This window comes from Thamnophis elegans, chromosome 3 (genome assembly GCF_009769535.1).
Source record: "Thamnophis elegans isolate rThaEle1 chromosome 3, rThaEle1.pri, whole genome shotgun sequence".
Taxonomy (NCBI): Eukaryota; Metazoa; Chordata; class Lepidosauria; order Squamata; family Colubridae; genus Thamnophis; species Thamnophis elegans.
In genome coordinates, this window is record NC_045543.1 from 20,872,579 (window position 1) to 20,889,872 (window position 17,294).

Consider the following 17,294-nt stretch of genomic DNA (forward strand, 5'->3'; position numbering starts at 1 on the left):
CACCTATGGAGACAAAGCTTGTCTGCAGATGCAGCAACGATAGCCTGAGGTCACGAGGTCACTGCACCCCTAAAAATGGGATGGGGAGTAGACCATGTCCAGTTGGAGTCTAAGCAGGTAGAATAGCACTCAGGTGGAAATGGCTAATTATGTACTGCAGCTCACCCAATAGGATTAACATTTCACCCCATAGCAACCTGATACTTATGTAAAAGTTGCAGATACTTTGATCAGATCTTCCAGGAAGGTCCTATAATGTTCAAACAGCAATTAAGGAGTGCATCTAATGAATCTAATCCTAATGACAGCATTTAAGGAAGAGTTTTCTACAAACATCTGCTTGCAATCGTATAATTGCAAAAATATTGGCCTGGTGACTAATATTTCAGAAAATAGCCCTTAGCGAAAGCAAAGGGAATTTTTAATGTGTGGGCTGAAACCAATCTTAAAAATAACCCTGATTTCACAAACCAAGTCATACAGCAAATGAGAGAAAGCCCCATTTTTAGCAGAAAGCAATTTGCTATTCAAAACTCAATATGAAAACTTCTGAATAGAGAGATATATATCTGCCCAATCCTGATGGGCTTTCCTATTTCTGGCCTTTCTTAGCCTGCTGAGACTTTTAGGATGGTTTTAGAATAAGATTGATTTCCAAGTGGAAAATATAAGGCAGGTGTCAAGCTCAACTACAGTTGGCCATATTTAAAGGACTATCTTTTATTTAAGACAGCTTCCCTTTATATTTATTTATTTGTTTGTTTGCTTTCCTTGTTTAGCTCTTGAGTTTTTCTTTGAAGAGCAAAGTTGTAAACATAAACAATGTTTTAATCCTTCTGAAGCTCTTTTAGCTCTTTCAGATTTGTCCTGTGTTTTTCAAGAATATAAAGTCACTTGAAGCTAGACAGTATTTTGTTAGGTAAAGAAAGAGACCACTAACTACTGGAAACTGTTTTAGCTGATTTACTGGGATATAGGCATGTTATGAAAGGTACAGGAAGTATTCAACTATTAAATTATGCCTTCATCCTTTAGAGCAGTGTTTCCCAAATTTCTTCCTGCATTATTCAAATCACTTATCAGAAAATAGCAATAGTACCTAGATTAATATACCATTTTATAGAGCTTTACAGCCCTCTCTAATTGGTTTACAGGGTCAGCCTCTTGTCCCCAACAATATGGGCCCTCATTTTACCTACCTTGGAAGGATGGATGGCTGAGTCAATCTTGAGCCTGGTGAGATTTGAACTGCCAAACTGCAGGCAGTAAAAGTAACCTGCAATACTCTAACCATTGTGCCACTGTGGCTCTTAGTGAAGTTCCAGGACTAGCTATAAGTTTCTTCTTTCACCACCATTGTAACGTTGAATCGTCACTGAACGAATGTTCGTGACTCAAGGACTACCTGCATTAGGTTGAATTTTAACTATCCTTGCCTGTGTTTTAAATTTCTGTAGTCAGTTTTTAACATTTTATTTGGGTGCTGCCCAAATTCCTTCTATGAGGGAGATGAGCTGTTTCTAAATTTTATAGCTTAATAAAATGAAAACAATATAATGGAATGATCTTTATGTCATTTCAATAAATCACCCTTGGTAATTTTAACAATTTTTGTTTTAATAGGAAAAACTCTGAGATTTTCAAATATATTTTAGTACATGTGGCAATCTGTAAGTCAATTTAAATATCCTTAGTGTGATGGGTGATTTCATGCGTTGTTGAAAGAAAAGAAAAAAACATGTTAACCCAATTTTTGGTAATTTACCCAAATTTGGGAAGAATTGCTCTAAAAAATGCCAAAAGAACTTCATTTATGCATTTAACAGCATATTATTATCATTCAACAGAGGAAAGGTTGGACTTGAAAAAGATTTGGGATAGAATGCATCCACTTTGGAAATTAAACCTGTCAAATCAGCATGCATCTCTCCTTCATTATGTTACAGTTTTATCTGTCGATACTGGCACAAAATATGTTTAGCAACTTCCAAGGTTGCTATAGAAACAGTGGAGGGAATCAGTGTGAAGAACCAAAATGGGAGATGCCCAAGTCTGCCCTTTTCCCTCTTCCTCCTCCTTTGTTCCTGTAGTTGCAAAGGACGAAAGAATGAATGAAAGGGGCGCTTTCTGCCTTGCCTTCGGAGAATTCCCCTTTGCACAAGAGGTCAGTGGGGATGCAAGGCTCTGCCTGGGGGAAGTTTCATTCTTTCAGCAGAGAGAGAGAGAGATACCTCATCTGCTTCAGCCCGCTCATCTTACAGACAGGGCATTGACAATGCTCCCTTGGCGGCAGTTTTCTGCAAAAGATCAAATGGCCAGAAGGCAGGACTTGGCCGCAGAACAAGCTTACCGTGTGTGAGTCACTATATCTGTCAAAGCACCGCCTTCCAGAAACTCCATCACCACCCAGAGCTCGTCTCCCACCAGGTAACTGTTGTACATGTCGACCACGTTTTCATGGTGATAGTCTCTCATGATGACAACCTGGAAGAAGAGCAGAGGCTGACAGGGCAACACAGTCCGGGGGCTTCCCTGCGAACATGTGCCAAATGAGCAGAGCATGTTCAATCCTGTCATTCATATTTGGATGCTAATTCTCCGTAGAATAATGTTAAATTCAGACTCACTAGACATGAAATTATGGGGTGGAAGTGAGCCTAGGTAGAATTATTCCTTCATGTATAGAAATGAAGATCAATCTGGTTAAAAAAAAAAAAAGATGTGGTGTGTGTGTTCTCCTACATGTACCGCGTGTGTAAAACTTTAATTTAGGACAGGCACGATCACTCATGCAGGAAAAAGGAAAACAGCCTTGTCAACAGCTATGGATGATAATGGGATCTTGACATCTGTTGACCAAATGATCAGCAAAAGCTTGCTGCACCTGATCCTTCCTGCATTTGAACAAGCACGCTTTGGGGAAAGGATGGCATACATTGGTCTTTGGAAGTGCTGCTTTTGCTGAATAAGATGATCTTATTTGAGCCACACACTACAACCTTGACATTCTGATGCCATCGGTGGTCTTCTCTTAGTTCTGCAGACAAGATATGCCTTGGAGGAGAAGATCAGAGGAAGGATGCTGCTCAGGGCCCAGCAAACTATTCCCCTGCAAAGGGTCCAACTGAGGCCCAGATGTCTTACACATCTTTTAGGTAGGACTGAAACCCTGGAGAGTTCAGTACAGCAGCTCACCAGTGATGGTTCCATCCACATATGACCTCTCCAAGAGAAAGAACTGAAGGTTTCCAAGGGGGAAAAATGGCACAAGTTTAGAGATCTGAAAATGGCTACAATCCCCGACAGATCTACGTCTTAGAAGCATCACGGCAGGGCTGATCTTTGAGGGAGTATTCATCAAACAGCGGATGCCAACTAAAATTTGTACCCCAAATGTGATTCTATTTTTTAAAAAGATCAGTGTAAATCACAGCTGGTTGCAATTACATTTATCCAGTTTGAACATCATGCAAACTGTTGTTACTTTTAGCCAGAAACGAGAAGAGAATGTGGCCACACTTCAGAAGGAGAATGTATTTCATAGTAAGAACTAGCAAAACTATGTTCATTGGTACATTCCAAGCTCCAAATAGCCATTTTAAGTGTTCCACGGATGTTGTCCCTACATCAGGAAAAAAAATACCAAGAAATAAAACCTTTTCCAAGTAGTTCTCTTTCGAATGGTCCAAGTCACGTAAATGGCATGTTGCTTTCTGGATAGACTAGCACAGTGGGTCCTTTTCAAATTCTTCCAGTGCTAGCAATTTTTAAAAACATGTTGTTGTTTTTTTGCTGCTTCTGCAGGTACTGCATTTGTTTAAATATTGCTACCTGAAAAAATTGCCAAATGCAGACTTGCGCTTATGCATTAGAAAGAAAGAAAAATCACAACCTTGTGACCCTTATTAATGAGGTTCAGGGGTTGTGTTTGAAGTGGCCATATAACACTGCCTCTCTTTCTTTCCATTCGGAAGGCTCTAGAATTGATGCTATTGTTGTGCTACTCGATTGGTATGAATGGTGCTGATAACTGCTTTCTGGGAACTCTTTGTAAAATTTGTAATTGTACTTATGTCTGATTCTTTACCGTTTTAAAAAGATGGACTTAGATATGTAAAATAGCAAATCACAGGTAGACAGCAGCATGTTCCAGTTGGCCAAACCAAGGCATATTGACTTCCGTATATGTGATCATCCTTTCCTTTTGTCAGCGTAATGATGATTTAAAGCTGAACAGCCAATGTAAAGCTGATGCAACTGTAAAGCTGCTGAAATGTAAGGCTGATGAAATGAGGATGAATCAGCATTGGTATAGCCACTTGAAGACCATGAAGGGGTCCACTTTACCACTTTAAGAGATGTCTATATAAAGGAGGCCATGAAAGGGCGTATTTCTCTCTCTCTCCGTGTATCTCTCTCCTTGTGTCTGGTATCCATTGCTAAGTTCTACATGTAGTGTTAAGAAGAAGATTTATTGCTTGTCAAGTATTTGCTACCACGTATATTTCTGTATATGTCTTGTATATAAACCACTGTTAAATGTCTAAATCTCTGTGTGCCGTGTTTTGCTCCTAATAGTAGTCACACTGCAAACACTCTGACATCTTTCAACTCCAGAGTATAATATTCACTCTGATACTGTGTGAAGATAAAATACCCTGGACAGTATTAATTAGTGTTCATGTTTATTCTTCTCTGCTCAGCCTCCAGGAAAAACCAAAACAAAAGCAGAATAATTACTGTTCTAAAAATTCTAAACATCCAGATGCTTGCTAAAACTATGGTAAGTACTTAAACACTATCCATATCTGAGCTGAAACTGATACTTCAACTTTTGACTCCATTCATTCATTTAAATCAATGTCATGAATCTGGTTAATCCTTCTCTTCCTGAATAAGATTCCATTCTGCCACACCGAAATTTTCCCTTTGATGGCAAGTGTGTGGCTTTTCATTTTAAACTATGTTTATTAAGGTTACAGTTAAGATATTAGAACAAATGGATGACATCTGCTCTGAAAGTAGGGTCAATTCAAAGCAAGATAAATACTGTATATAACTTTATTTATGCTTTTAATGTATCTTAAATGAGAATATGTTCACACCTCCATTTTTATTTTACCACTATTTTTCAAAGGAATTAACATGATTCTTCCCATTCCCATTTTATTCTCACTGTCAGGGTTTACCAGTGGCGGGTTGCAGGCGGTACGCCACGGTACGGGTGGTTCCAGTGCGGTGCTCCGGAGGGCCCACCCACCCGAGCTCCTTACCTGTATTTGAGCTCTTTGGCGCTTCCGTTGTTAACAGTTGTTAAGTGAACCACTGCAGTTGATAAGTGAGTATCCCGGTTGTTAAGTGAATCTGGCTTCCCCACTTTGCCCATCAGAAGTTTGCAAAAGGTGATGATCAAATGATCTTGGGACACAGCAACGATCGTAAGAATGAACCAGTTGCTGATCATCTGAATTTGGACCAGATGGTTATGGGGATGCTGCACAGGTCGAAACTGTGAGCACCGTTGTCACTAAGTGAACTGTTGTTAAGCCGAGGGCTACCTGTACTGTATGGAAAGAAACGAAGGGCGCAAAAGAACCTTCTTAGGGTTCCTAAAGGACCTACCTCATTGAAGAGCAGTTCCCTTCTTTGCTGTTTCCTGAGATCCATCTTCTTCACAGCCACTTGCCTTCCAGTGTGCCTCTCTGTGGCGATGCAAACGATTCCAGTGGAGCCTTCCCCAATCTTGATAAAGTTGTCTAAGTATTCTCGCGGATCTCCCGGGCTCACCACCAGTTGCAAAGCTGCTCGGAACTGCTCGTGCGACACCCTGGAGGGCTGTTGGTCGGAGGAGGAGCCCCAGCTTGGCGGAGGGTAAGAACTTGAAGTGATGCTGGGGGAGCTTGGATAAGAAGCTGTAGAAGTATAATGTGAGCTCGGCTGCAGAGAAGGCTGGTGGTTAAAGTGAGAGAATTTGTGATAGAGAGCAGAGTACTGGTAGTCACCACTTGAATAGGCGGCTTTGCACTGACTCTGAGGTAGCTTTGTTGGGCCTCGCGGATATGTGTCTGATCCAGAAAGGGGTGGACTGACTACTATCTGTGCTCGATCATAATCCAGCTGTGGAAAAAGGCATATCAAAAAGTTAACTTCCGTTTTTGGTACAATCGTGTGCTCCTGAAATAATGAAGGACGCAAACATTTACTTTTTTTTTTTTTTTAACTTTCTTCTTCAAGTATGTCACCCTCCAAACTGTCTACTAGATGGATGCCTCCAGAAACACGTGTTCTAAAGATACCTTGTTCAATTAGTACAATGTTGCCCCTTTATGAAAGGCTTACTTGTTGTCTTCTCAAGCAGGGCAGAAGACATTGTTCAAGAAGTAGGAGAGAAGCAACTGATCCCTCACAAAATTGGCTCAATCTAAATCTTCTGATTGCCAAAATTAGGCAGACTTGCAAGCAATCATCTTTTAGGAACAGAAGCTCATGCAGAGGTGGTATTCAGCAGGTTCCGACCAGTTTGGGAGAACCAGTAGTGGAAATTTTGAGTAGTTCAGAGAACCGGTAAATACCACCTCTGACTGGCCCTACCCACATTATTCTCTGCCTCCCGAATCCCAGATGATCGGGAGGGAATGGGGATTTTGCAGTAACCTTCCCCTGGAGTGGGGAGGGAATGGAGGTTTTACAGTATCCTTCCCTTGCCACGCCCACCAAGCCACACCCACAGTAACGGTAGTAAAAAAAATTGAATCCCACCACTGGTATCATGGCCTACCAATTTGTTATGCTGAACAAATGGTTTGCTTGAAAAAGATTCCAGGTCCTTAAGCCTGGTCCTTCTTTCTAATCAATGGAATATTGTTTAATAGGAGGAGAACCCCTGGCCTCATCTTTGGAGAGTGGTTGATAGAACAGACAGTTTTGACCTGCTTTTTCAACAGAGCTGATTCTTGTGGAAATCCTTGGCTGGTTCCTTTTCAAGATGTATAACCTCAGACTCCAATCAAGTCTAACCAGAACAGAAGATATCTGCTTCTAAGCCCGTGATGGCGAGCCTATGGCACACTTGCCACAGGTGGCACGGAGAGCCCTCTCTGTGGGCATGTGAGCTGTTGCCCCAGCCCAGCTCCATAGCCCATGTGCGTGCCTTCCACTGCTTGTCAGAAGGCCGCAAAAGGGGATCACATGACCACCCCCACCCCCGGGACCTTGCAACTGTCATAAATATGAGCTAATTGCCCAGAATCTGAATTTTGATCACCTAATCATGGAGATGCTACAATGGTCGTAAGTACGAAAACTGACCGTGAATCACTTTTTTCAGTGCTGTTGTAACTTTGATCACTAAAGGAACTATTGTAAGTCAAGGACTACTTTTACTTTGTATGCTTTAAAGCAGCGGTCACCAATTGGTGATCCATGGACCACTCGTGGTCTGCGAGAAAATTGTGGTGGTAGGCAGAAAAGTTATTTGCATTTTTTATATTGCACTAAATACTATTTGTCTTTTTAAAAAATGATATTAGTGGTCCACTGGATTTAAAATTATGAATTTAGTGGTCCCTGAGGTCCGAAAGGTTGGTGACCCCTGCTTTAAAGGACTGAGAGATAACTGGCTGGTCACGTTTAGCAAGTGAATGCTAGATTAGAAGAGAATTGTGTGATCCAGCTGGGCTGCTCTTACAACTGTCACCGTCGAAGCGGAACAGCAATTGCCCTGCCTGAGGGCAAATTAAGGCAAGGCTCTATGCAATGTATACCTCCCAACATATACCTTGTATTCTTCCATGTCAGGTCACATGGGTGTCAGTTTCTTGCTAAGGGGACAGGAGAGAGGATTTTGTGTTACTTCTCTCGATAGGTTGCGATCTGAGGTAAACCCCCCCCCCCAAAAAAAAAATCAGCAGTGGTGGTGGTTGTTCTCCCAACTGTTTCTCCACTTGCTTTTGCACCGTGGGTACCTAGGTCTTACAGCAAAGCTATCCATACACAATCCCACAAAGGGTTTCGTTGATCAGCTGGCTTGATGCTGATCAGGGAGTGATTTCCTGTAGGTCACCCAGCTGGTTTCTTTGTGTGGGAAGACTGGGGACTTGCCTTTCCCTGCTTCCAGTCCAGGACTTTAGCCAGTGCATCATACCAGCTTTCTTAGCCAAGTAGTTCAAACGAAAATCCACCCTTGTCAGGAATAATTATCCTTAGCCAAAGGGTAATTGACTTCTAGACCTTGAGTTCTCTAGAACTTCCATCATCCTTGGTTTAATTTTAGAAGTGGGGATGAGACTGAGAAAAATTATGAAAAAATGTAATGGGATCATATAGAATGCCCATAGAGCACAAAACAGAACAAGTTATCTTTAAAAAAAACAACCCACTTTGCCAGATACTACTATACTAGTGCGCAGGAACGTGAACCTGTGTTTTCATGTCAATATTGATTCCCGGCAACTGCCTGCTTTAGTCCTTGCAGGTTTTTTCCTATAATATACTAATATTTATCTGTGACCCGTCAAAACCGCGTTCCACAAAAGCGCGGTCGACGAAAGCGCGTATGTGACATCATCACAGCGCGACGAAAAAGATTGAAAAATTGAAATAAAAATTAAATTACAGCAAGCCGATTCACATAAAGGTAAGGGTTAGGTTTAGGGTTAGGGTTAGGTTAAGGGTTAGGGTTAGGTTTAGAGCGTTAGCGTTACGTTTAGCGTTAGGTTAAGGGTTAGCGTTAGGTTTTTCGTTAGGTTAAGGGTTAGGTTTAGGGTTAGGTTAAGGGTTAGGTTTAGGGTTAGGTTTGGGGGGGGTTAGGGTAAGGGTTTCGCTTTATTTTTACATTTTTCGATCTTTTTCGTCGCGCTGTGATGACGTCACATACGCGCTTTCATCGACCGCGCTTTTGTCTACCACGGTTTTGTGGTGGAACCATATTTATCTCTCTCTATATATATAAATGGCTGTGTGTGTGTGTGTGTGTGTGTGTTCCAGCATAACTCTGGAACATCTCAAGCAATTTCAACCAAACTTAGTACAAAGATGACTTACTCTCTGGAAAAAAACACTGTGAAGGTAAGACAACCCTAATACCCCTCGGGATGTGTGTTTCGTTAAGATACAGCCTATTGTGCCTTAAAATGGCTCTATTATACTGCCATAAAATGGATTCTACTGTACAGCGCAGTGGAGTTGTCATGGTAACAGCTTCACGGTACTCCACAAGGGGGCTCCCTCTGGTAAGGGGGAAAATCCAATATTAGAAATTATGTTTGGTCTGCACATTTTCCTCCTATAAATAAATACCTGGGCAATGCCGGGTTATCAGCTAATAACCAACAAAGGAGAATATTTGTAGCTCAGGGTTGAAATGAGGGCTTCCTTGGTGTTCTCTGAGCTTGCTTGTTTTTTTGCAGATGTTTCATTACCCTAACTAGGTAACATGATATCACTTAACTAGCACTGATGATGTTGCCTAGTTAGGGTAATGAAACATCTACAAGAAAAGAAGCAAGCTTAGAGAGCACTAAGAACCCCTAATATTTATAACATTATTTAATTAACCATGGATGATAAAACCAAAACCACAGTGCATTGGGATCTAACTTCCATAGCATTGAGAGAATTGAACCAATACATGAAAGAGAGTTCTACTAATGGATCTTACTCCTAATGATGGTAGAAAAACTCAGATTCAGTGCTAGACACTTGATCCTAGTTGTTTGCAGGCAAAAGCTAGGGTGTAATATCAGCTACTATGGAAGGAAGATTGTGAACTGCATGGCTCTTTGGTGTAATGCACCAAGGCTGTGCAAAGGAGCCAGAGGAGAATGAATTGCATTTTTTTTTCTCCCTAGCTTTTTCCCCCCTCAGGTGGGCGGTCCACATTTTTGGAACATCTGAATGTTGATCCATTAGTTGCGACGGGAATTAACTGACCACCTTGTCATCTGAGCCTGATGTTGTGGGCTAACAAAGAACAACTGTCCCAAAGTCACTCAGCTGATGGGGGTAGAATTCACAGTCTCCAAGTTTCTAGCCTGGAGCCTTAATCACTGGCTCTCAAAACTGAATCTGTAGTACTATAGTACTGAAATCTGTGTCATACAATATATCCTTTCAATTGGAATATTAATAGGCAAAGGTTCCCCTCAAACATATGTGCTAGTCATTCCCGATTCTAAGAGGCAGTGCTCATCTCCGTTTCAAAACCAAAGAGCCAGCGCTATCCAAAGACGTCTCCGTGGGCATGTGACTGGCATGACTAAATGCCGAAGGCACACGGAACCTTCCCATCAAAGGTGGCTCCTACTTTTCTACTTGCATTTTTATATGCTTTTGAACTGCTGGGTTGGCAGAAGCTGGGATAAGTAACGGGAGCTCACTCCGTTATGTAGCGCTAGGGATTCGAAATGCCAAACTGCTGAACTTCTGATCAACAATCTCAGTGTCTTAGCCACTGAGTCCCTGGAATATTAATAAATTATACTAAATAATTTCTTTACTCTAGGAAAGCATGAATTATATTTTTTAGCAATTGATTTACAGCTTGATAAATATTATTTGCTGTCACAAATACACTTTCTCATGTTTGCCTTTACAGGCAAACTTACGACCACAGCTGAGCCTGAAATTTCTGTTGCTAAGCGAGACATTTGTTAAGTGAGTTTTCCCGCATTTTACGATCGTTCTTGCCACTGTTGTTAAGGGAATCACTGTAGTTTTTAAATCAGTCAAACTGTTGTTAAGTGAATCTGGACTTCCCCATTGACTTTCTTATTAGAAGGTCGTAAAAGTGGATCACATGAAGCCCAAGACCCTGCAACTGTCATAAATGTGAGTCAATTGCCAAGTGCCTGAATTTTCATCACATGACCATGGGGAATGCTACAAGTCATTAATGTGGAAACTGATCGTAAATCAGTGCCGCTGTTTCAGTGCCGCTGTTAACTTTGAATGGTCACTAAATGAACTGTTGTAAGTCGAGGACTGCTTGTATTGAGTTTGACTACTGATCCATTTAGTTGCACTTTGATTATAACTGATTTTTTTAATGTCTAAGCCAGTCTTTCTCTCATGGACCTTTTATAGAAGAGAACCAAAAAGTGGCTTTGACATGGATCTAGGATTCTACAAAACCCACTTTTCCTGGAGTTTCACAATATTTTTACATTTAGGCATCTGAATTAATTGCACCAGCATTGAGAAATAAGCAAATGGCTTAAAGTATAAGGCCAAATTGCAAGAGATCATCTCGAGTAAATAGGATGGAAACTGGAGCTATATATAACTGGAAGAAGTCAAAATCAAATGAAATCAGATCTCAGAGATGTTAACGTGAAGATAGTTGTTCCTGGTGGAAAGCTTGGAATCAGCAAAGGAAATTAGAATTGGGGACCTCCAGCAAGGCAGAGGATCTATCTCAGGGGTGTCAAACTCGTGTCATCACGGCGCCGTCACGTGATGTATCGCAACTTCCCCCCGTCGCTAAACCAGGTGTGGGCGTGGCCAGCACGTGATGGATCTGGCCCATAGAGTTTGACAGCCCTGATCTATCTGAAAGAATAAAAGGGAAGAAATGGAAATAATATCTGAATACTATTAGGAAACATGCAAAGGGAAATTATCAAAGCCGTTAAAAAGCGAAAGTTGAATATTTTGGACATGTGATGTGACACCCAGAAAAATACAGCATCCTTCACTTAATCCTCCACGGAAAAACTGAAGGCAAACGAGGTCCAGGCAGAAGAACAACATCATGGCTTCAAAACCTAAGCGACTGGTTTGGACAAAACTCAGCAGCCCTTTTTCATGCGGCTGTTGACAAAAATAGAATTGCCAACATGATCGGCAATAACCTATGATAGATATGGCACAAGAGGAAGAAGAAGATTAGGAAACATGTGAAAAAACTGGAAAGCTTTACTCTGGAAGGCTATGCGGGGGGAAAAAAGAAAAAGCTTACTCTTGAATTGGGCAAGATAAATAGATGGGATAGATGGATGGATGGATAATAAGAGACTGAGCTTCAAGTGAGACAGAAAGATGAGTAGAATGAAAATAAAAACACAAGGCTTTCCGCCCTGCAGCTAGCAGAGTTAGGGTTAGCTTTGAGAGCATGAAGGATTCAGGAATATTGCTTGGCCACTTGGCCAACCGTGAAGTAAGGAAGAGCATCAGCAATGAGGGAAATTGCACAATAGATCTGATCTGACTGGACAAGCTCCCTTGAAGAGTTCAGAAGCAGATTGTACCCAGCAGAAGATCCAACCAGAAGATATTAAGCATCCAGGAAAAGAATGAAACTGCTACACGAGACTTTTGCAGAGACTGCTGTGGACATTTATTTTATTATTTTTTTTGCAAGGAAGGGAGGAGAGCTGGATTGTTTACATATGTCCTGCTCTTTTGAAATTGCCCTACTTTTAAGGGGATTGTTGTGGGTGAATTGCTATCTGGGCAGATCTGTCTGGGGAGCATTAAAGAGATTATCTAATGGAGTTCAACAGCTTGCCTATTTCTTCTACCTGCATGATACTGTCTATATATATATTTGGGTTCCTGTTGTTTTCCTAAGGCAAGTGGTAAAGTTCCTTTTGTTGGCTTAGAACCATGGCTTAAATATTTTTTTCTTAGGGGATGAACAGGAGGGAGTCATATGCTGTTTATAGCAGACCCCACTTCGACCCTAGAGATCTGGCAATACGTTTTATTTAAAGTGAAAGTCATCAAAATTAAAGGTTTCTGCTTGGAAAACCTCTGAAAGAGCCATTTCCTCAAACCTTTGCAGTTGCTGGGTTAAATAGGAGCTGTATTTATTTACAGATGTGTTTAAAAAATCTTTAATTGGTCAATACTATTACTTGTCTCAATGTTAGCCTAGCAATACCTGAATATAACTTGATAAGGATAGAGTAGATTAACATAAAAATCAGTGAATGTAATCACAATGGACAATTTTTACTGAAAGCTAACTCTGAAATTAATATATAGTCACAACCCCTGGTATGCCCAAATATGGGAGGAAGTTCACTGCTTCCATTCTCTGTCCAGCGGCTTGTCACAAGAGACCATCCAGACAGAAACCCAATATTTTTACTGTTGTCTTTGTTACATTTGTGTTGTATCTAAGATGCAATACAGCACAGGTTCTAATCCCAGTAAGGGTATGGCTAGCTGATGAGAGCTAAATAGCTTGAAATAGATCTATACTAGTCTCCCTTTATTTATCAGCACAAATACAACATATATATATATATATATATATATATATATATATATATATATATATATATATATATATATTTACAATATGGAAATAGAAAAATGCAGCTCACCTTCTCCAGCATTATTTTAGAAAGATATAAAATAGGATGCTGCCATTTCCTAAATCTGTGATGGTAAACCTATGGCACGCATGCCTGAAGTGACACGTGGAGCCATGTCACCTAGCATGCGGGCCATCGCCTGTTCCTCTTCCGGGTTTCTTGTGCACATGCCCGCGACAATCAACTGTCCTCCCTGCTTGTGGCAGTGCCGGAAACTGGAAGAACTGATCTTCCGTTTTCTGGTGTGAGCATGCGCGATGGCCAGCTGATCATTGCACACACATACCCACCAGTAACCAGAAGTTACTGTGTGCATACCGCGTGCTGGAAACCGGAAGTTCATTTTCAATGCCCCCTGGGCAGCTCCTCTTCTGGGTTGCGGCCCAAACGAGCGTGCATGCTCCTTTTTTGGCACTCGGTGCCATAAAGGTTCACCATCGCTGTCCTAAATGATCTTCTAAAAACATTTATTCAGAGTCCCCAAATTGATTCTTTCTAATCTACATGAGAAGTAATGTTAGGAGGGGAAAAAATGAATCATACTCTACGAAGCAAACATCACACCAATATTTACAGTTTTTAATCCAATTTGCTTCTGAAGTTTCAGAATTCAGTAAACAGCAGTCTTTATGTCTCTTCGCCGCTTTTTATTTCACAAGTCTTGCCTCATTTTTTAACATGCTAATACTTGATGTTCTCAAATAGAATAATGTAGAATAATGATTCAAAAAAGAAAAAGCAGAGAAAAAAAGAATAATAAGCCTTTTGTGAAAAGAGTAATTTTCAGCATTGTGCAAAGCAAGCAAGCTCGTAACATCTCCACGGTGGGTGGGTGGGGTGGGGGTTTAGAAACAGACTCATGATGTAGCACAATTACAAATAATTATAGCAGTGACTTTATTTAATCAATCAATTTCAGTGGTAAAGCACGGGGCCGGGGGTGGACAAAGCAGAAGCTCCATCCAGCGTTTAGTTACTAGTTTCACTGCTGGCTGCCAGCCAGAAGTCCTCTGATCCATGTTAGTTAAATGCACATTAATCTGAATTTGGCAGTGTAATCAAGGACCCAACTGAACTGTGAAATTGAATTCTGCAGTGCAACTTCGTTTGACCATTTTATGCTAAGGCTGTAGGGAGGAGCGACAGGGGAAGCCTGCCGCAGCATCAATTTATCTCCGTAGGTTGCTGCACAGCAAGGGAACAACTGAGTCTACTCAGCGCAGGAAAAGAGAGGCACAGCAAGAATCAGCCCTATTTTACCACCTCTGGAGATTCCTTCACTGACTCTTCTTTTTTTTTTTTAATCTCTTGGGAAGTTTTGACAAGAAAAGGATTTCCCTGGCTGTTGTGAAGGCTAAAACCAATGGGTGCGCTGGCCAGTATATTTTAAAGACCTCTCATTCATTAGTTCCAAAACAAGTGTGCTTATTATCTTCTAACTCTATCTTGAAGCAGCAAATTTCTGGGGCATAAATAAATTGGGAATGAAAAACAGATGTATGTGATAATTGTACGTGAATGCAACCTTTTAGGAAGAGCTCAGAATATTTTATGAAAGGATAACAATAGAGAGTCTAAGACAGGCCAAGAATTTTATCTGAGCTAGAAGAAATGAAGCTGGCTGCCAGTGGCAATGAAGTCTTGATGGCTGCTCTGCTGAAACCTTTAGAACAATATTCCAACTACTATATATTTTCAAACGGCAGAATTTCTTGGTTCCATAAACAAAAATATTTATTTATAATACCTTTTTGATCTCATATTCTGTCGCCATGAATGAAAAGCACTACGTTGAAAACTAAACAATGTCAGTTTGCTTGCATCATTCTGCTCTGGGTTGGAGGGAAATACTTACAATTAGGTATTTTTAACAAAGCTCCCAGATTACCTAAGCATTAGTTTCCAAACTACTCTCTGTGACCATAACTGGAAATCTGGAAGCTACAAAATGAAAAAGATAAGGTCCTGAATCTGCATTGCATAGTCCTGACCAAATATGATGGAATCTATACTTAAATATCTCACATAGCAAGACACTACAACTTTTTGTTGCTTCAATAACAAAGACTGTGGGAAAGGACATCTTGTCAAAAGGAAGTTGTATATTTATGCTTTTGGCTTCTGCAGGATTGCTGTGTCAAATAATTTTGGACTACACCTTCAAATACTATTACAGTATTTTTGTTTTGTGTGTATATATATTATATATATACATATATAATATAGGGAACAGACTGGCTTGTGTTCCTTCTGCCTCCTCTGTAAAAGTCTTAACTATTGGTTCTCATGAGATAGACTGATCAAGTCAATCCCTCTGCCCTTTAGTAATCTGGCATGTAGTTTAATAAATATCAGAATTATTCTGCCTGAAAGTCTTCAGGAGAAAACCAAAATCTGCTGTTAAAATACTCTCTTTCATATATTTTACACAATATGTTATTTTCTGTAATGTATGCAGTAAAAAAAAAATCTGTAAACCTAACAAGGTCTGGGCAGAGATATCTGTAACAATGCAAAGTCAATAACATGCACTATATTTATTGAATTTTTATCCCGCGGAGAGTGATGAGATTATGATGAGATAAAAATCAGACAAACACATAAAATTATATACCTTTCTAAGTATAAAATAGAAATGAATGAAACCGCCCTAAGGAAAAGATAAGAAAAGTGAAAAAGAATCACTTCCTCAAATCCAGGTCAATGAAGCAGATTAAATTCTGACAAGACATCCATCAAAGTCACAGCAGTGAGACAGAACATGCTGCTGCAGAAACAGCTGTAAGGTCTGGTGTTAAAGGAGCTTGAGTGCATCTGATGTTCTCCTTGCCACAAAGGCTTTCTCAGTTGCAATTCTATATAAGCTGGCCTCAAAATAAGTTTCATAGAATTCAGTAGCACGTCCTTGGGAGTACACAGATTGGCCCTGTTTAGTTGCTAAGCAGTGGCTAGATCCCTGGTGCTTGAATAGTTTCAGGGTTTGGGGGGCTAGGTAGGGAAAAACATGGATAGGAAAGCAGAAAGAAAAGCAGCACATTAAAAGATCTCAAAGGAATAAGGTGTGGGAGATGCCCGCAAAGGAACATGAGCCATGGCAGTTCCTAACACAAATGAAGCACTCATCCACAAATTTAGCCAGCATAAATTACATTTCCTCACACTGGACTGAAAAATGGACAATGGATGTCAACTCCACTCAGAGCTGACTTGTTCAATTAAGCAAAATTAACTGCTGTCTTTTTTCTCCTCCATAATGGATTCACACACAACTTCCTCTGGAGCTTGACAGAAAAGAAGGAACATGTTCTTTTTGACTTGCTGTTCTGCCTATGATAAAACATGGCTATGTCTCTATATGTCATTGCAGGCTCAGCTGAAACATGAACCCGACTTAAAGCAGCTAAAAAAAAGAATACTCTGTACAAGTCGTGACAAAGATACAGGATTTGCTGTCTGATGATGTGGGACTTGCTGTGGGCTTAGGCAGCTTTAAAAAGAAATTAGTCAAATACCTCAAGGGTGAATGTGTCTGGTGCTATCAAGAGTTATTAGCCATGGCAGCCAGATACAGGGGTTGAGTTTTGACAAGAAAGTACTTCTTCAAATTCAAATAAATCTGCCAGCTTTCTGCTCTGATCATGCATTTTCTGAAGGTATCAGAGCAGCCCTGTTGGAAACAGGTTGGCAACTGTATCATAGTTGAGACCATGTAAGACTGCAGGCCGTAGATAGTGATTGACCAATTCCATAGAGCCTTCCAAGATGCTTCCACGATACACATTTTCTGTGAGATGGAAGGGGAAATTATTAGACATATAGGAATGGGGATTAAATACCTTAATTGTATTTAATTTTGGAGTGTAGGTCTTGGCACACCACAGTAAATGTGGCCCTTGACTTGAAAACAGTTAACTAGATCTAAATTGTCTGGATTTTTGCTCTGAAGATAAAATTCCTTTTATTATTCTTTGGTGT

The 17,294-nt window shown here is 40.5% G+C and overlaps 1 protein-coding gene across 1 annotated transcript in view; it reads right to left on the reverse strand.

Moving 5' to 3' along the window:
- The window catches only part of PAK5 (p21 (RAC1) activated kinase 5), a 75,597-nt gene that overhangs the window by 11,883 nt on the left and 46,420 nt on the right, over window positions 1–17,294 (reverse strand). The window contains exons 4-5 of the mRNA XM_032213998.1: window positions 5,623–6,117; window positions 2,351–2,484 (exon numbers count right to left, since the gene is read on the reverse strand). Coding sequence (XP_032069889.1) covers window positions 2,351–2,484; window positions 5,623–6,117 — 629 coding nt within the window. The remainder of the gene's footprint in view (window positions 1–2,350; window positions 2,485–5,622; window positions 6,118–17,294) is intronic.